Source organism: Micropterus salmoides, unplaced genomic scaffold (assembly GCF_014851395.1).
Source record: "Micropterus salmoides isolate LMB-PRFRI ecotype aquatic unplaced genomic scaffold, ASM1485139v1 Ms_hic_scaffold_11, whole genome shotgun sequence".
NCBI lineage: Eukaryota > Metazoa > Chordata > Actinopteri > Centrarchiformes > Centrarchidae > Micropterus > Micropterus salmoides.
This window is the reverse complement of record NW_024040152.1, coordinates 9,630,683-9,651,401: the sequence shown is the minus strand read 5'-3', so window position 1 is coordinate 9,651,401 and position 20,719 is coordinate 9,630,683. Positions and strand designations below refer to the sequence as shown.

At 39.5% G+C, this 20,719-nt stretch overlaps 1 protein-coding gene across 1 annotated transcript; it reads left to right on the top strand.

The window, feature by feature from the left end:
- The first annotated feature begins 362 nt into the window (after positions 1-362).
- Positions 363-20,669, top strand: xrcc1 (X-ray repair complementing defective repair in Chinese hamster cells 1). Its single transcript, XM_038710808.1, is given in 18 exon segments — positions 363-874; positions 1,041-1,133; positions 1,918-2,025; positions 2,147-2,305; positions 2,609-2,686; positions 3,170-3,278; positions 3,281-3,292; positions 3,417-3,523; positions 4,689-4,842; positions 4,926-5,169; positions 6,152-6,268; positions 11,400-11,481; positions 11,577-11,676; positions 17,584-17,632; positions 18,232-18,368; positions 18,689-18,779; positions 18,910-18,985; positions 19,557-20,669. Coding segments are annotated over 18 exon segments (1,875 nt in total). The 5' UTR covers positions 363-823; the 3' UTR covers positions 19,665-20,669.
- The last annotated feature ends 50 nt before the right edge of the window (positions 20,670-20,719 follow it).

Below are 20,719 nucleotides of genomic sequence, written 5' to 3'. Positions count from 1 at the left end.
GTTTTGTGTGCACATACAGTATCACATCAAAGCACATGGAGCACTTTTTATGTACACTGGCCGAGGGTTTCTATACAGCTTTCTTATTTGGCTTATTGCAATAATGCCTGAACCAAAACTGAAAACAAATAAGAGTAATGACTTTTTTATTTACAATTCTGGTAATCCATTTTAACCATGTCTTTAAACGCCTTGGTATTCCAATTGATTTTCTATTATAAAACAAATAGGTCTCACGTCCAGGATTGACAGTATACCTCCTGAAGGATTGGTGGCGATACAACTCTAGTGATGCGGTTATTTAATTGCAGAAGAAGACAAGAAAGCTTTCATTGGATGGAAACGTGCTTAGTCGGAAATTGCGTCATAGCACGACACACGTCAGGCTTTTGGTGGGAATATGAGTTCGCTTCTACGCACATTTAACTTAAAATTAAAAGCTTAATTATGTGTTATGTGATATTTCATGCAATATCAAATTAAGCGGCTATGTGTCAAGTATATAACAGTTTCAAAGATTCATGCGTAACAGCCGTTAAGGTGTATTAAAATTACCAGGCTAATCAGGAAAAGTTCATACTGCCTATTGTTTGCTAGCATGCTATCACGTTAGCCAGCAGTCTGTCTGACGCTGACTAACAACAAAGTAGATTTACTTTACTTTTCGAGGCTGAATTTACTGCTACCATAAGGACACTTTGTGTAGTTTATGTTTTATTAATCGGCTACGGTAGCGCATAGTGGCAAGGCAAGCGCCCGGATGGTTTATTTTCTTCACACTGGCTAATTAATCTGACTTTAACCTGTGAAAATCAACAACAACATGCCAGAAATCAAGCTCAAGCACGTCGTGTCTTGCAGCACCGAGGACACTGTAAGTTCATTTGTCACTTTGCATTTGTAAAATGTTTATAAAGTCATGTTCTCCTCTCCTTCATCTCTTGACAGCATGCAAGATGTCAGATGTAGATGTATATTTTTCAAGCATTTAGCCAAATGTGAACCTTCCTTCTAATCACTTGCTGTCGTAATGCAAACAGACTCACAAGGCAGACAACCTGCTGAGCTCTGACACCTACAGAAAATGGAAAGCAGCAAGACCCGGGGAGAAGCAGACATCAGTCATTCTGCAGGTAGGCAGGTGCCCCCCGCACCCCCGGTTTAATCTGTTGTTGTTATCCAAATGATTCAGTCATGCCTTCTTTTCCTTGAGAATTAATTTGCAAACATAACGTATTTTTGTGGTTTACCAACAATTTCAAATGTTGACTTCCACTCCCACTTCTCTTTGTTGATATATTTGTGTCCTTGTGGGAAACCCCTCAGTCTGCATACCTTCCTCATCTTACATAGAAATCTGGCTATGATTCCTTTTTTTGACCACAGATTATCTTGGAAACCGTTGCAGTTCTCTTTATTGTTTAGGGATTTGGCAGACGTCAGTTGCCCGTCTCCGGCTCATTCAAAATGGTATTACTGCAAGGCTTTTAATGAAGTCTGTGAGACAACAACATCTAAGATTTTACAGAATATGCTTAAGGCACTTTAGAATAGTTTGTTGGTTACATTTTAGATGTTAGACCTCTGTCTGATGGTCGTTTGTATAACCAACTCATTTCTGCTCTTCAGCTTTTAAAGAATACAAAAGCAATATCACTCTAAATCTTAATTTAAAAACTATTCTACACAGGATTTGCAACTTCACTACATTGTATTTTATCCTTTTATCCTAACTGTAAAGCAAGAGAGTTTATATTGCTAAGTATTGTATCAGTAAGGAGCAGTTATTCTGTGCCTATGTGTATTTCCTTGGCATAAACATGTTAAAACGAGACTTGTAAAATACTATTACTTATTTTGACTTTGGTGTTTCTTGTGAAAGCTCTGTTAACCTGTGCTGGTTTACTTTTCTCTCAGTTTGAGAAGGAGGAGCAGGTGCACAGCATTGATATTGGAAATGAAGGGTCAGCTTTCATTGAGGTGTTGGTGGGGAACTCTTCAGCTGTCAGAGACCAGGACTATGAGGTATTCTCACAAACCAAACCAAGTTTAAAGTATTTTAAGACCTAGTTATCGTAATTGGTAATTAAATCATAAATATTGGGGTTCATATTTTTTCACGTCAATCTTTCTCTCCCGGCTTTAGGTTCTTTTGGTTACGTCTTCCTTCATGTCCCCCACGGAGAGCCGTAACGGCACCAACATGAGCCGGGTGCGTTTCTTTGGGCCCCACCAGCTGCAGAAGAGCACAGCACAGGAGAAGTGGGACAGAGTGAAAATTGTGTGTAGCCAACCATACAGCAAGGTAAGGGTCCAGTCATGTAAAATAGAAAACACTGCACATGTTGTGCAATCTAATATATCCATCTCACTCTTCAGTCGACAGAATCCAAAAGTAAAACATGTGCGTGTAGAAATATTTTCACACACTGTCACCATATAGTAGCAGCAGGATTTGCTTTACACACATGGCACAATAAGGATCTACTTGTACTGAAGCTGCAACAGTAGATGCTGATGTTGTGTTTAGTAAATTAACAGACAGCATATATATTTATTGCCACTTGTGAAATAAAATGTAAGGTGATTTTGTGTGTTTACTTTGTAGAACATAGCATACGGACTGGCCTTTGTTAAGTTTCATTCCCCGCCTGACAAAAATGATCCTCCTTCAGCAACCCCTCCAGTAAGTGCCATGTCTTGTTCTCAGAACTGTACGGTGCCTATATATTTTGTTTGTCTTTAAATCTTTTCACTTGAGGCCATGAGAACCAGGTGTTTCTGGCTCTGGAGCTGAGGAGTTGGATCTGTGGTTGCGAGTCACCTGTTCCTGCTCGACACCCTCTGCTGCAATTATTGTTACTAGTCCTATCGTTATTATTGTTATTAGTATCATTAACATTACACTTATTGTCATAAACAGTACTATAAATATCTGTACTAGTATTAATTAAGTCTATAGCAACATTACCTTTACTGTCTGTACCTCTGTGTGTATATTGTGTAGGCTGCTTCCCTCCCCTCTCTCACCTCCCCCCTCCCTCTCTCTGTCCCCCAACCGGTCAAGGCAGATGGCCGCCCACCCTGAGCCATTAAGATAAAATGAACTTCACTCAGTCCCATCATGTTCTCATTTGGCATTAAACTTCTCTTTCTTCTCTCCTCTCAGAAACTGACAAAGCTGGGACAGTTCAAGGTGAAGGAGGAGTCTCCTTCATCCGGGCCCAGCCTTCAGCCCGGCAGTCTCTTCTTCAATCGGGACAATGCAACAAAGTCCAGTACTCACTCAAGGGTAGATTCATTAATTCAAATTTACCAGCTACTGAAGACCAATTATATTATTTCATGTTGTTGTAATATGTTTATGTACAGCTACTTTGTTCTCTCACCAGCCATCTGCACTTTTCTCTTTTTAGTGTCTCCTCAGAGTCAGAAGCTAAGTTATGCTGCTGCTGCCCTGCAGGCTGGTGGCAGCTCCCACTCGACAGGCCAAGCTTCCTCCGCCAGCTCTGCCTCACCTCAGGTATTAAACATCGTCATCATTTTCTTCTTTGAAGGATAGCCATCAAACCGCTTTTCCTCTATGAGCATTTGTTTTGGGCTTTGCTGAGACAACAGGAAAGCTGAGAGGTCCGTAGAGAAGAGGAAACTGAGGCAATAAAGCTTGTTGTAGTATGGGATCTATAAGGAGTTTTAACTACCACATCATGTCTGGGAAATTTATTTAATTTGATTTAGAACCAAATAGTATTTGACCTAATAAATGTAGTCAAATCAGATCAGAAAATAAACTTTAATAAAGTTGTTTGTTTTTGTCTTTACTCCCCTTTCTTCACATTAGCATCACAGTTTTTGACATCAGCTCAATTGAAACTTTCAAATAATAGTCTCACTATCAGTATTTACTTCTGTAATTGTTTCTAGAGTAATGGATTTCTTTTAGTAAACCAATTGTGTGACATATTGAACAGCTCTTTTGCCCAAAACAGTCAGTTGTTGCACACAGTGTTTTACACAGGTTGAAAATAGATTTGTTTATACATTTTCATGAAGGGTTTTCTGTACTCACTTCACCACAAACTAAAAATCCCAGGATCTATATGAAAAATGCATTTATACATGTCTGCATAAAAAAGGGTCATTGAATGGAAATGTTACATATGCAGTGGCTCAATTGGAGCTTTCATCAACTTGACAGCTTGAAATGTTACATTGCCTGGTTCAGATAAAAATGCGTCACTGCACTTCTGCTCACATGGGGGGAATAACAATATTAGCCGCGAGTCGCTTAGACTTTGGAAAGAAATACATTAACATGAAAATATCTGTTTGGGTGTGCTGCACAAATACATGTCGTCTAGTAGTTTAAAAAGATATCCCAATGATTGCAGTTCTAGTTCCAATTTTCTGCTGTAATTGTTTCTCAACCTTTTTCTAATGTCAATAACCTACATATTTGCAGAATCATAGTTTTTGCATTCTGAAAGGACATTTTAATCCAGGTGGCTCAACCCTAACAAATAGAAAATATTGCTTGTTACACTTGAGTAAGATTGATTATATGTGCAATTTGTTTTGTGAAATTACCTTCTGTCATTAAATGAAATGCGCCTGACATACAGGGGCACATTTTTTTTTTTTATTCTGAGAAGTTTTAATAATTACTTACATGAATTGTTTCCCATTAGCCACCAGCGAAAAGAAAATTTGAGTTTAGCAAAGAGCGACAGTCTGCCTCTGGCCCCCCACCCTCCAAGAAATTAAGCCCAGCCGTCTCACCTGAGAACAAAGCTGCCACTCCGAAACACAAGCCCAGCACAGCAAGTCCCAGCACTGCAAGAGGTAACACTTTGTCGGAAGCTTGGCATTCCAATTTTTTTTTTTAACATGGAAAACTTCCTTGACTTTATCAATTGTCTCCTCAGCTTCCCCAGCACAGAAGTCTGTTGACAAGAAGCGGGAGAGCCAGTCCAAACCCGAACCTAAACCCAAACATCAGAAAGCTAAATCCCAGAGCATGCAGCAGGTCCCATTGAACCGGATCATGGAGGGGGTGGTGTTTGTCCTCAGCGGCTTCCAAAACCCGTTCAGAGGGGAGCTTAGGGAAAAGGCTCTGGACATGGGAGCCAAATACCGACCAGACTGGACACCTGACTGCACACACCTCATGTAAGTATCAAGCAGGAGGCAGTGAGTAGTATAAGTATGTGAAAATAGTGCACTAAAGCTGTGTTTAGTGCGTGACAGCATAAATTGTATATTTTCAATTATAACATATATTTCAAATGAACAGTAGAGTTTGTTTAAAATACCTGTAGTAGTTAAGAAGTCCACACACCATAGTCTGATGGACTTGATTGTGTTTAGATGCATGTAAAAAATTTAATTTTATTGACAGTGTTGTTGATTCTGTGTACTTCATTCTTTATTTTGTTTTTTGACGTTTTTCCCAGAAAAACACATCAACTTCAGCAAAATGTGATTTTTATATGTCCCACCTAATAGAAATGTATTTGCTGTGAAGGACAATGCAGTTTACAATAAGTCATCTGGTGGCAAGGACAACTCAGAAATATGCCTCCATAAAGGGAAAGTGAAGAGATAAATGGGGAGCAAATGCAAAAGAGATGCAGATAAGCCAAAAGATCAAAACATGGAGAATTTGCAGAATGTTGGCAGACGATAAGATTAAAGACAGATTAACAGAATGTGAATGATATCATAGTAGATTAAACTGATTCCTTCTCAGTTGTACGTAACATAACATAAAACATAATCCCAAATTTCCTTGCTGAAATTTGCCCATTGTGGTAACATGGCTGAAGTATAATGGAGTTTAAGTTGTGGGACCTCTATATAATATAGATGATAATAGAAAATCATTTTTATAAATGGCTAAATCAGCTTTCTTTCATATAGTGCAAAATTGCTTTTCAAGTGATGCTCTCTTAATTGCATCACTTTTTTAAAAATCTGTGGTTAATTTTTCTAAACAGATTACAGGATTGTGTAACAGCCCTGTGCACTCTCAGTAATTCAGTTTGATTGCATCTTGTTTTCTCCTGTCAGAGCAGACTATTACCCTTGTCAGCTTCTCTTTAATGACCATATTTGTGTCTATTTGCGTCTCTTTTGGCCCATCAATCTCCAGCTGTGCCTTCGCTAATACCCCCAAGTACAGCCAGGTGAAATCAGCGGGGGGCATCATCGTACGTAAGGAATGGGTAATGGACTGTCATAAGAGGAAACAGAAGATCTCCTATAAACGGTAAGAGAGACTGAACTATAAAACAAGCAAGTAAAAACAGATGGTTTTATACTGATAATGGAAAGGTCAAACTGTAATGCTGTGTGTGGAAATTCAGGCCTGTAGAAAGGCCTGGGCTCAAGCTTGGCCTCAGGAACAGCTGGATGGGATTCAGTGTAAAGGACACTTACGCAGGGTAACAGCCTGGGTTTAGTGTGGAGCATGTGTCCAGTGTATTAATCCACATCTGATTAAATACTTTCTCTTAAGCCACATCTGTACCTCTATATAGTAAAGTACGGGACCAGCGCTCACCTTGAAGTATCCAGAAATACACCCCTCACAGCAGTGATGCCCACGCGCTACAAAGAACATTGCAACCTTGAGCAGCTGATCCCTGCTGTGATCACAAATTCAACCCAGCCAGTTTCGCAGCTCTCTAATTATATGCTTCATTACAGGGGGAGCTTTTGCAACATCAAGGTCTTCTGTCATCGCTCCACATGAATCTGTGCCTACTGAATAATGTAGAGCAGAATACTCATCTTGTGCAAAGGAAGGTCCAGATTTACTGGAATAGTACTAAACTTGTTTCCAAACAGGCTACCACACTGCTAGATTGTCCAAGGTTACTGCACTCGTAAGTCTCAGGCTTCTGCTGTGTTCAGACAATGTAAATGTAGGGTCAGCAATAGGTAGTAGAACTCACATTATCTGTCAAAATATGAAAGTTGCCCGTCGCGGTTTTGTAGTGCCCAAAGTGACATCATTAGATTTGCTATAATGCCAAGAAAAACAACATATTCTCACATTTGAGAAAATGGTTCCATCAAATGGCATTTTAGCTAGAAAAAACGACTTGCAGGATTAATCGATTAGCAAAATACATGCTGATTAATGCTCTTTCAGTTGACTAATCTATTAAGTGACTAGTCTTTGCAGCTCTAAGACGCATAGAGCGCCTTTTGACTAGTCAAATAGAGGTAGAGACAACGACAGGCCATAGCATACTATGCTAACAGGCAGAGAGGCGGTGCTGGAGGCTTCTAAGACCCAAATGTAAAAGAGATGCAGTCCATCACTATTTTGTTCTGTGCATTTAAAAATTATTTTAACTGTTTATACCCTAAAGAAATCATAATGCGTATGGAAAAAATTAATGAAGAGACAAAAGCAATATGCGGCATTCAAATAATTTCCAGTCAACTTTACTAATTGTCAACCCTCTTTTGTTTGTGTTTTCACTATTTGTTAGGTCTGATAAAATCCAAGGCAAGGTGTGAGGTAATTTAACTCTTTCAGCTTTAATAGAAAGTAGATAGATAATATAAGTACTTAAGGAAAGTTTGATGGATACTGTGATAATTCTGCCTTCATCTGTCTGATCAATGTAACTTTGTTTAAGCAGGACTGGGCCATTGAAGTTACAGTTGCAATACTCAATGCTGGGCATGTGATAGGGAGCTTTAAAGTTGTTTTTTCTTCTTACCGTGGCGATTGGAGAGTAATTACAGGCTGCTTATCTTGAAGATGAATGACTATGTATCTTCTGTGTATCTTCATTCAAATTTCTCATCAGCTTTATAATTTATTCGATATCACACAGCTGCTACCTATTATGTATGGCCCAAATGTGCCAATGCATAGTTTACCTGCTTGTAGCTGTCCTTTTAATTGCTACTAGCTCACATGCTGTATGTAAATCATTTTAATGGACTAGAACTGATTTTCTTGTTAATAAGAAGGCTTGGTTAAATTAAAAATACATGACAGCATTCAGTGACAGATTGACAGAATATTAATGGGCAACTTTTATAATGGATGCAATCTTTAATGATTTTTAGTGCAAAATACCAAACATTTGCTTATTCCACCTTCTGAAATGTGAGGATTTGCTGCTTAACTTTTTGGTCTCATTATCAGAATCAGAATCGGGTTTATTGCCAGGTACATTTTCACATACGAGGAATTTGCCTTGGTATGAATTGGTGCTTACAGTACACATAACATAAATAGTAATATAAATATAAAAAGTAAGGAGGTCAGAAAAAATTTACAAGTATACAAAAATATAAAAACATACAATACTACTATAATACAACGGCAACATGAGCATAAAGCACAGTTGAGCGTTGTTGTAAAGTGTGGGGTCAGGAGAGTGTATGAGTGTGTGTGAGTTTGGGGAGGGGGGCATGAGAGTCACTGACAGTGGGGACCCGAGCCTTGTTGAGGAAGCCCACTGCCATCAGAAAGAAACTGTTCTTGTGGCGAGAGGTTTTGGTCCTGATGGACCGCAGCCTCCTGCCAGAGGGGAGAGTCTGAAACAGTTTGTGTCCAGGGTGGGAGGGGTCAGCTGCAATCTTTCCTGCATGCCTCAGAGTCCTGGAGGCATACAGGTCCTGAAGAGAAGAAAGATTGCAGCCAATCACCTTCTCTGCAGAGCAAATGATGCGCTGCAGCTTGCCCTTATCACAGATTGGCTCCGCAGAGCCCTTGTCCCTGGCAGTGGCAGCAGCGTACCAGATGGTGATGGAGGAGGTGAGGATGGACTCAATGATGGCGGTGTAGAAGTGCACCATCATTGTCTTTGGCAGGCTGAACTTCTTCAGCTGCCGCAGGAAATACATCCTCTGCTGGGCCTTCTTGATGATGGAGGTGGTGTTCAGCTCCCACTTGAGGTCCTGGGAGATGATGGTGCCCAGGAAGTGGAAGGAGTCCACAGTGGTGACTGGAGAGTCACACAGGATGATGGGGGAGGGTGGGGCTGTGCTCTTTCTGAAGTCCATGACCATCTCCACTGTCTTCAGAGCGTTGAGCTCCAGACTGTTCTGGCTGCACCAGGTCACCAGATTGTCGATCTCCCACCTGTACGCAGACTCATCCCCGCCTGAGATGAGCCCAATGAGGGTGGTGTCATCCGCAAACTTCAGGAGCTTGACAGACTGGTGACTGGAGGTGCAGGTGTTGGTGTACAGGGAGAAGAGAAGGGGGGAAAGAACGCAGCCCTGAGGGGAACCGATGCTCAGGGTCCTGGAGTCAGAGACATGTTTTCCCAGCTTAACGTGCTGCTTCCTGTCCGTCAGGAAGTCAGTGATTAACTAACTATGGTGAGTTAATAGAATATATTTGCGTTTGGGACTGTTTGTTGGACAAAACAAGCAATTAAAATTTGTCACCAGGGAGGCCATCTTTTTTAAATTTTATTTCATAGACTAAATGAACGAGTAATCAAAAAAGTAATTAGCAACAATGGAAAAAAATTTCAAGCCACAGCCCTAGTTACAAGAACACAACAAGAACAGTCAGACCTGCTATTAGTATACCTTCTTTTGGTTTGAATTTGTTTTTTTTTATTTTGATGTGACTGGCATTTCAAAGAAATAATTGGCATTCAGTTAACTCCAGTAATTAAATCAATCCAGTTAATAAATCAGCTGATTATGGCGCACAGAAATACATTCTGCTCACGTAAGTCTTCAAATCCAGAAATTAAAGCGGTCAAGGTTACATTTTGATGCGTTTATTCTCAACAGCCACAGTGTGCATATGAGCCATACTAAGAGAGAGAGTAATGTGGACAGCTTTTTAAATTAATACTGCTGAAGGGCGATGGCACACAACCACACTGTGGGTTTAAAAATCAGATTCTCAAAAAAAAGTGCATTTAAATGAGTAGCTCACTGTGTCGTCATTCTCCCTCATGCTCGCTTTTCTCAGTCAGTTTCTGATTGTGCCAAAGATCCCCCTCCCTCTCTTGTCAGAATAATCCATTCCCCTGCCCAGCACCGCTATTGTGCAGCGCGTGGAGTGTGCAGCTTTGATGATGTATCCTTTATTTAAAAACTGCATCTGCTATGGGTAATTAAAGGGACCACTTACTTTGATGATGACAAGTACCCAAACAAATACGCACACTCACACTCTCAAACTGTTGCTCCAACATGCACACAAACACTTTGTCACTAAGCATCTGGGGGCAAATGCACACCTTCATTCAGCTCCTGCCAGGCATATGTACTGTGTAGTGTATATATTAGAGAAATTGTGACGTAAGCTAAGCACCCCAGAATAGCATATCCAACCAATCATTATCCAATCAGTGAGGATCCAGAGACGGAATGAAATCAGAAAACACTGAAGCAGTACACAATGGATCTGAATTAGTAACCACATTTCTTATTATTAAAATCGAGACTCCGTTGCATTATAACAGCAGAGTAGTTTGTGTGCCGGAGCCAAAATATCAGTACAATCACACCATGATTAACCTACGGCACATAGACATAATCACATACAAAAACACATCACCCAAAAGTTCTTGTCTGCCAATAATCACTGCATCCCGAAGTGTACAGCGTAAAGTGTACACTTAATGTTGCAATGTAAACAAAAAATATTTTTCCATTTAATCCATAAAATAGTGAGAAATGTCTTACCTGGTTTTCCAGAGCCCAGTGTTAATGTCTTGTTTTATCTGGCCAACAGTTGAAAACCAATTTACAATGATGTAAACAGAGAAAGCACCAAATCCCCCCCATTGGAGAAGTTGGCACCAACAGATGTTTGACATTTTTGCTCAAGAACTGATTTAAAAACCAAACAAATGTGAGGGGTGTACTCCCTTTTGTGGGATACTGTATGTGTCTAGACAGACATGTTTGTAAGTGGTAATGCAGCATTCAGTTTGACTACATGATTTCAATATGATTTTGGCTTCTTATGAGCACTCTCAAGTGGGAGTGACTGAAACAAGAAAAGGCTGTTGGGAGAGTACTTGGAACAAGCCTAATTTATGACTTCTCCTGGAGATTGTTTGAAATACAAGTTTTTGTGTTTTGTTTTTTTTTGTTCTTCCCCCCTGCAGAAAATTAGACTTGTCTCCCAACCTATAAACGTCAACGTCAAAGTATTTCATATACAGGCAGTGGTAATGTTTTAAACATCAGGACATTGAATGTCTGGTGTAAAATATTACCTTCATTCTGAAGCTGCTTTCAATACACTATTGCCTGACAAAGGCCCGCAGTGGTTTGAAACATTGTACAAGTAAACCTGATGGGAAGCAAGATATATTGTGCAGGCGTTCTTCCCTCTGGCCTTTAATCATCCTGACACATTTTGTTCACCAGTTCTTTTTTTTGTCTTCCTCTAGGTATTTGATGGATGGAGCGGAGTCGAGCTCTGAGAGCGAAATGGAAGTGGACGACCAGAGTGAAGAGGAAATGAACACAAAGGTAAATTAGTTTTTTAAGTGAGCCCATAAAATATGATCCTCTCCAGTTTGTAACAGTCAGTCAGTTTCAACACTCTGTCCATGCTGTTCTTGCAGACTCCACAGAAGCAGGAGAGACAGGTGACCCCCAAAAAGACCCAGGAAAAGGGGAGTGAAGACGTAGAGTATGCTGGCTCCACTGATGCAGATGAACCAGGTTTGGATCAAACTACTTTGATAGAAAGTCTTGGTGTGGAACAGTGTAACTGAAAACTTATGTTTTGTTAAAGATTCCGTCAACATCAGCATTGCCATTTCCTTGAATGACTCTACACTTCTTTCTTTTTTGTGTGTGTGTACTGCAGAAACTGTTGTTAGGATAAGAGAAAGAGTGATTGTAAAAGTGATAAATTTAATTTTCTTATTTAATTTAATATCCATCCATCCATCGTCAACCGCTTATCCTGCGTACAGGGTCGTGGGGGGTCGCCATGGCCACACATAGACAGAAAACCACTCACATCCACACCTAAGGACAATTAAGGGTCACCAATTAGCCTAGCCTTGGGAGGAAGCCGGAGCACCCGGAGAGAACCCACGCAGACACGGGGAGAACATGCAAACTCCACACAGAAAGGACGGGGCAACCGGGGTTTAAACCCACGATCTTCTTGTTGTGAGGCGACAGTGCTGACCACTGCACCACCGTGCCGCCCCTGAATTTAATATACAGTATACAAATAATAGCCAGTATACAGATAATAGCCAAAGGTACAGTCTGTACCAACACATGAAGTCCAAACCCCAGAAATTGAAAGTGTCTGAGCTATAGTGAATCACATCAAACTTTCATACATAATTTATACATGTAATGTATTTCCACAGAGTGATCTCCGTTAGTAGAATCGTCTTGTCATACTCACTACACTGTGTGAGACATTGTTCTCTTTCAGTATTTAAATCTTACTGGATGGATTTCTATAACATTTTGTGTAGAAGTTTGTGATCTCCAGACAAGGAATCCTGATGAGTTTGATCATATTGACTTTCTGACTTCTTGACTTTTTTTACTGTTTAGTGCTAATTAGCTAATCTAAGATGTAGGGCTAAAACGATTCATCAATTAAATCAATTAATTCGATTACAAAAATGCATCGACACAAATCGTGATTATGATGGCGCTGTTTGCAAGGTGGAGGAAGAGAGAGAAAATAGGGAGGGACGAAGAAGAAAGTGTCCAAAGTATGGGATTATTTCAAGCTAAAAGCTAACAACTCCACCCACCGTAAAACAAAACTTATGTGGGCTACCGCAACAGCACAACAGCATCTGATCAGAAAGCACCCGGTGTTCTGCCAGCAGACCACAGACAAGGTAACAGTAACAGCAACTTTAGCATTTAGCTGTAATCATGATCGGTTGATTGTTGAGTTGAAGGCTAGCCAAAGTAAGCCGAAATCCTCAGCTATAACTGTACACGTGCGTTTGTTGTTCTACTGGTTAAGCCGTGAGTTTGGTTTGTAATGTCGCAGTCATGAGTTAACTGGGTGTCGGGGAACTGCACCTTAGTATAACTTGTATAGCACTTGGTTGTGCTGGTAAAGCAGTTGTTGCTCTGATGATGTTGTTGGTCTGATGTTTGATGTATGACGCACTGAATTTCCAAAAGGACTAATAAATATCTATCAACGTACACAGCTGATCCCCTTACCGGGGTGGGGGGGGTGACGCCGCCACGAGGGGGGTGTTACAAACGGTAGCTCCGCTTTAATCTTGAGAAGCTGCACAGCTGCAGTCTCGATTCATTATTTATATAGATAGATAGATAGATAGATATATTCACTGTGTCTTAGTATGACCCAGCCAAGCTGCTAGCATAGCTGTAGTCTTTATAATGAAAGTTTGCTTTGTTTGTGCAACAGATTTTATACACAATCTGATCATATTAAGTAACAGAAACTTAACCCAGCCTGCAGCAGATCAGAAAACAGAAATACTACACTAAAATTTCATCTTCTAATTCTATTCTTCTAATAACGGATAACACTTTACCCCTATATGCTTAAATAGAAGCAGTATTATGGATAATTTTATCTGCTCCAATGCTTAACATTTATATTTAACAATTATATCACTATGATACTGGTGTGTTTTCAGTATTTGGCACCTTTTTTATAATGCATTTTTAATGTTAGAGTGGAATCTAGAGTAACACCTAAGTGTGTAAATTCATCAACATTTTTCATCCTTTGTCCATTTAGATAAATAATTTGAAAATCTTTTGTTTGAGTTTATTCAAAAATTCATGGTCAATAGACAAAAGGAACCTCTATGAAGAACCTGAAACAACGGATGTGTTGACAAAGCCACTGTGAAAAGGACAAGACTGTAGATGTAATCACTATGAAGGGACTTGTGCATGATTCTCATTTCTATGTTAATTTGAGGCCAACAGTAAAGTGCATCAGTGAGGAGACACAATAAACACATACAGGGAAACCGCATTTTAATTTTATCTTCTTTTCTTTCCCCACAACAGCACAGGATTGTGTGGTTATGGAAATTGTGTTACATTTTTGAGCTGCTGATATGTTTAATAGAAACATAGATTCACCGGGATTCTGCCTATGCATAATGAACATTTAAAGCAATAGTGAGATTTAATTCCTTTCACAGTGACCAAAAATAAATTCTTTGAAATTTGTGAAATTCAGTGATTTTGTAAACTAGGAGGTCAAGAAACTGTTCATAGCACACATTTTACCTGCAATGCCTTTTCTAGCATTATAGGTACAATGTTTAAAATGTGGCCCGAATTTGAGTTTAAAACAAAAAAAATCAACAGAATGTAAAGAAGTAACAGTTCTGTTGTCACGTCAGAGAAATGTACAGCGGCAGTGTAAGATGCGTCTTTCTTTTTTTTTTAAGTTTACATGTTCTATAGATAACGTGCATTTGTCTACTGCAACAAGAGAAAGATACTGAATCCGTGTATGGTTCGTTCTTTGATTATTTAGTTTCAAATCTAAATCAGAAAAACCAAGTCGTTTTAAAACCAAAACAGAACAATTTTGATATTTAGGCCTAATGAGTCCAATTTGTGTAGCACTGTGTGTTACACTTGATAAACCTGCAGCAGATACACTTATTTTACATTTATTGATTAAATGTAATTAAGATGAGCTTGAACATCAACATAAGTGGGTTTTTAGTTTGAAAAACAGTATAATATAATATAGCTGCAGTACCGGAGGCTTCTATTGGCTCAACGTTCAGTTTGTAACTCACTAGCAACTGGAGCAGGAACGCTTTCTTGAGAATCCTCCGGTTTTTAAGGTTTCTTCAGTTTAAAATTAATTCACTGATAGTGGTCAGTACATCCAATGGTACACAGCAAACATGAGCTATTATTAGTTAATTCGGCGAGCTTGTATATTAACCAATCATACATGGATTAAAAGGTTCGGGTAATTTTCTTTTCGTTCAGCCTCTCTAGGCTACACTGTTTCAACCTGACCTTTATTTTCTGAGATGGAAGAATTTCGAAAGTTGTGCGGAGTTGCGGAGAGCCTCCAGCTACAGGAACACACAGTCTGTGAGCACTCTGGCTGGACGAAGCCTGGCGCTACTGATTTACGCATGATCCATGATTATAGGCTACAGAAAATGAATGGCAAAAACAGCATATTGTCGATATTTTAGAGACCCCCCAAAATATTACAAATCATGTTTTCAGGGGAGCTCATGTCTTAATAAGAGGAGTAAAGCTCCCCGTAGTTCACACCCTGGCTGTAGCCTCGAGAAAAAGCCTTGATAAGCATATTCGGGCAGGGTTCAAATTATAATCTGAGCTTCGTCGGGGTTTTCCAATGAAAATTACATTGTTTGTGATTCCAAATAATGGTTGTTGATAAATGAATTGGAGACCCCCACAGATGACTCCCACGTAAATCGAACCCTGTAATTGGGTATTTTCTTAGATCGCTCAGGTAACCAGCTGCTTCAGATCAGCCCAAAACAAAATGCTTCTTTGATGCTGATGTTCTTAATCTAGAAATTTGAGAATTTTGCTTGAGTGGCTCCTCCAGCTTGACGCAATCTTGCAAAACAAGTAGCCTACATTCTCATGTTTCTTTTTTCTTATGTGGCTATAATGGGCCTATAGTGCTCACTGCTACAATCATATTCGCCATAGTTGATATGCAATGTGACTTGAAAAGAAATGGCATGTAATGCAGTGGGGGATCCCTGTAGCATCATAGGTCAACGCAGTAGGGGTAGCCCTGTAGCGTCAGTTTGTGACGGCAAAGGCAGGTATTATATTTAACAGAAAATAAAATAAATAATAATATAAAATAAAATAGCTTAAATATGTAATATCGACTTTTTGTTTCACACTGTACACAAACATCGGTCTCCTGGTTCAAAGTCCAGGTTCTGAACCTCCATTCACACCAACCACGTTCTTACGCAGTCTTTTCTGTTAAATATCATACCAGCCTTTACCGTCACAAACTGACGCTACAGGGCTTCCCCCACTGTGTTGACCTATGACGCTACAGGGATCCCCAGTGCATTACAGACAGACATGATAAGCCTTGACGATGCCATAAGTCACGAGTCGGGGAGTGAGAAGGAGTTGTAGGGATACAACAACGGTCAAAGATCAAACAAAACGCAGCTCCTTTGTTTTCAGTCATGGGTTAAAAACTGAAACAAAAACAGATGTCTGTTTTTTTGTTTACCGTTTTTCAATTTTTCCGTTTTGGTTTTCAAACAAAATACTGAAAGAAAAACCATACACGGATTATACCAACATGCAAGGGCGTCACTTTGTGTCGAAAAGTAGTGGGGACATAAAGGGCTCAGATTAGGGATGTGACGATACACTTAGCTTACGAGATGTGGCAATGCACTATACTGGTGTCAAAAGAACGAGATGTGATAAATTAACAGTATTTTATAAAAATAATCAAAGCTGAAATATATGAGTTGGGGGTGTGGGGATCCTCACACAGATAATTTTGAGCATTAAAAACTTAATTTCCTGCATTCTGGTGACATTTCCTGTTCTGCCTTTCCTACATCAATTTAGGATGGCAATGTTTATATTTATGTAAAGGGAAACACAAAATTCAGGTGGCAGGTGACAATTCAAAGTATTACAGAATATAATGCAGTGCAGCTCTCAGGCATTCTATGATGCTTTCACATATGTTTCTCCTGTAGATCAAATTTTCTCGTGTACTATCATCCCTACTGAATTAGCCACACATGCAGGCATGATTTAGTCTTCTCTCCTCTTTTGTCACAGGGAGAGAACGGAAAATTTGGCCAAATAGAAACTGTGACAAGAAGTTGTTAAAGTTACTGACTGGTACTGTATGTTTTGGGGTCATTTTATAATCAGTAGCTTGTTTATTCTTACTTAAAAATGCAAATAAACCTTTCTCAAAGCACTTTCATTGGTTCTGTACCATTTCATGTTGCAACCTATTTTTAAAGCATTTTTAACAAACGCTTTTAAAAAGTGATCATCGGCTATCGTGTCTTTCTTTTTAAGGAAACTCAATATTTCTGGAAGCTTTGGTTTTCCTTGCCCAGCTGCTTCATTTAATTTTCCATGTCTGAAAGCTGATTTTTCAAAATCTTATTTAGGGGTTGTACCAGGACAGGTTTACATGGTTTAATTTTCAAAAAACATACTGCACATTGCTGCAGCACCTCTTTTCACCCTGTGTTGAAGACTTTTAGCTACGGGATGATACATCTTGTCTCTACAAGATCTTTTTTGGGAGTTGCACATGCGCAGTTCCTAGTTAAGGACTACTAGCTGATCAGAAGCAGAGTAGGGCGGGCCGTGAGGTTCAGCTGTATATCCCCTTACCAGCTTAGCAACATGGATGGAAATAGCCAATCATAGTTTAGGAAAATGCAGGGGCGCCTTTGGTGGCCTATTAGATTTCACAGGTAGCGCGTGCCACCCAATGCCCACCCCCCTTAAATATGTAATATCGACTTTTTGTATCACACTGTACACCTGAAATTAAACATTGTACCTTTTTAGTCAGTAGTAGTAGTTTTTGGTAATTTTTACCAGATTGACAAATGCTTCATTTCACAGGAGGTGATGATGGTGACTCTGCTGTAGACACAGAGGACGAGCTGCAGAGGTAAACAAAGCAAAAAATGTTAATGATACTGTTTGGAATATCAGTGTCTGTTGGTCCATGTCTTTAATGGTTGTTGACTATATCTCTGCTCTTTTGTTACTCCACTAATAAACTGTCAATCAGTAATTCCGCTTTTACTTTAGTTAATAATGTAAGTTTGTTCTGAACCTGTTTTTGTTCATTAAGTGATCTCTGAGAAAGCCCTTTGGTAGTAAATAAATTTAAAAAAAGAAGAAAAGATCACTTTGAAAGTCACCACTGAATTGCAGAGGGATTGGAGAGGTTAGAGGGTTTTACTCATAATGAAGTAATGTCACTAATGAACTGCTTACTCACGGAAGTCTTTAAAAAGGTTATACTTATAGCTGCAATATCAACAAATGACTGCATGCAATGTCGTTGTGAACTCTAGAAGCTAAAAATCCAGGGATTAGTTGAGACTGAGATAAAGCTAAAAGAAGAGTGAATATTGGCCTTTGTCAGGTGGTTTACAAACATGTCCTAAATGAAAGCTAGTTCTTCTTTTGAGAGGCAGGCATGGAAACATGTAGATATAAACATAAAAGATATATCGAGTCCGTCTTTTGCCCTTGCAATAGGGTGGAGAACGAGAGCAGACAGAAGAACACAGCAGCAGAAGGGAAGGCGGTGAAAGAGGAGGATCCATATGGGGGTTCGACAGATGAAAACACAGACGCTGAGGCTGAAGAGGATCATCCCATTCCTGAGCTACCCGGTATGTCTCTTTGTTCCGTGTCCTCCTGTCTTTGTTTTTTTTTGTTTGTTTTTTTTATCTGTTCCTGTCACAGGAAAAGTCCTATCATCCTCATCGGACATTGCAAACACTGACAGAAAGTAATTGGATGGCTTTCTGCCTTTCAGAGACACCACACACAATCCTCAAAAGTGTGTGTAGTTTTTCTCTGTTTTTTTTTGGAACTTTGTTCCTTTGTCCACTTTGTCATAGAGCACCTATATTTACTCCTCCCACATGTTGTGTAGTCATCAACTTCACTCTTCTGCTCCTTTCTCTTCCCATGTTCTCATTTATTTTAGACTTCCTGAAAGGAAAGCACTTTTTCCTCTATGGTAAATTCCCTAACAACGAGAGGCGCCTCCTGTTACGATACATTGTTGCCTTTAACGGGTAAGAAAGACTTCTAGAACTAAACCTTTACAAATTTCTTTGGTCATGGGAATTCAGTGATAAAAAGAGCACGAAAAGCAAATCTGAAGTTAAATGTTTGTATAAAAACACAATACCGTCTATGCTCCAGCGTGATCGAGGAATACATGACAGAGAAGGTGCAGTTTGTGGTGACCAGTGAAGGGTGGCACGACTCCTTTGAAGACGTGAGTTGAATCCTCTTTTTTTTTTCTCCCTTTGGTTTTACATTCCTCTGGCAGCCATGGGCAAATAATGACGTCTAACACAAGCTTGAAAACATTGTACTACACATGCCTGCTTTTCGCTCTCACAGGCATGACAATTGTGTGAAGCTAGTTGCTTCAGGAAACATAATGCTCATTTATACAAAGTGCACAGCTGAAAATCTCAATCTCTAAAGCCAAAGAGGGGGAAAAAATATCCTTTGAACATGTCACACCAAAATATTAACTGCACAGAGACATCTTGCATTTTCTTTTAAGAAGTAACCGCTTATCATTTTGCAAGGTATAATCAAATAAAAGCAATGAAGCAAATTGGGGATCTGAGTATTATGGCCTTCACAGTGAAAATGCAGTGGTGTTGAGACCAAGTGCCTTTTGAGACTGTTTTAAATTTTTTCAGCCATTTGAGGGCCTTGTTAGAATCTGAATTAGCAGTTTTAGTTATATAATCCAAGCTTTCAGTTTTTCAAAGGCTTTATACCTCTTCTATCTGTCCATTTGTAATGCACTTTCACTCTCACTCTTATTACAGGCGCTGATGGAGAACAGCAATCTGAACTTCGTAAAACCCACATGGATTTACGCAATCAATGAGCGACAAAAGATGTTGCCCTATCAACCCCACTCTGTCGTCCCCTGAATAACAGAGTTTATGCACAGATGCACTCATTTCATATCCTGACCAACAAGAAATGGGGAAAGCCATAGACACACGTTGACTTTTTTTTATCTTCCCTCCCCTTCACTCACATAAAAGCTATGAACCACTTATAGTCCTTTAATGCCTTTAAATTGACTTTATACTTTCTATTCATGAAATGTCTACGACCCTCAGATGTTTTCACCACAGATGTTCTTACCTTTTTGCCTAGCTGGAAAAAAATTTAATGGACACTGTTGAGGTTAATGTTAGTATTAGGTTTTGATTTATTATTAGCTTTTTATTTGTTGGTTCGACCTTGGTCAGAAAGTCATCTTCATCGCCTTTGTGCTGCTCAGTGACATTGGCTTTATGAGCAAAGCACATGCTCTCTGATTCAGGACTTTGAATATCTCAGTTCCTGTGCTGCAGTTTGCTGCTGCTCTCCTTGGCTACCTCAGGCTCTGTCTAGAAATGAGTTATCACCCTGTCCTGACGGCCAGCGGCACTGATAAGACTCTTAAGTTGCGTAAGCGGGAAGACCATGATGAGACCAGCCCAAAGTCAGGTGAAAGGTGTCAGCTATTGAAGACTGCAGCCAACAAATGCAAAAAAAATCAGGACAGCTCAGTTTTAGAAATGAAAATGAATCCTGGGGGACTGTTTGTTTTTCTCCTTTTTATTTTATTAAATGTCATGAGTGGTAAAGTGATGGATTCCTGTGTGTTGTTAAATTTGGATAAATCTGAGTTTGTGTTGTATTCATGTCTGGGTTTTAATATTACAAGAGATGGACTGTCTCAAAAGATGTGAGGATGTGAAACAGACGTCAGTCTTTTGAGTCACTCAAGATTTTCAAAATGCTTCTTAAGATGTGAGGACATGTCGGGCTTACTGTCTTTGGCTGCTTGCTTGCTTGTCTAAAGCAGCTTGTTGAAGATATTAAAGTTTTTTTGTTATAGAAGTTAATTATTATGTATAAATAAAAATAGGTTTTGAATTAAAGGTATTATTCTCATTTTTATTCATCAAACTGTCTTTGCCCTTAGCTGCTC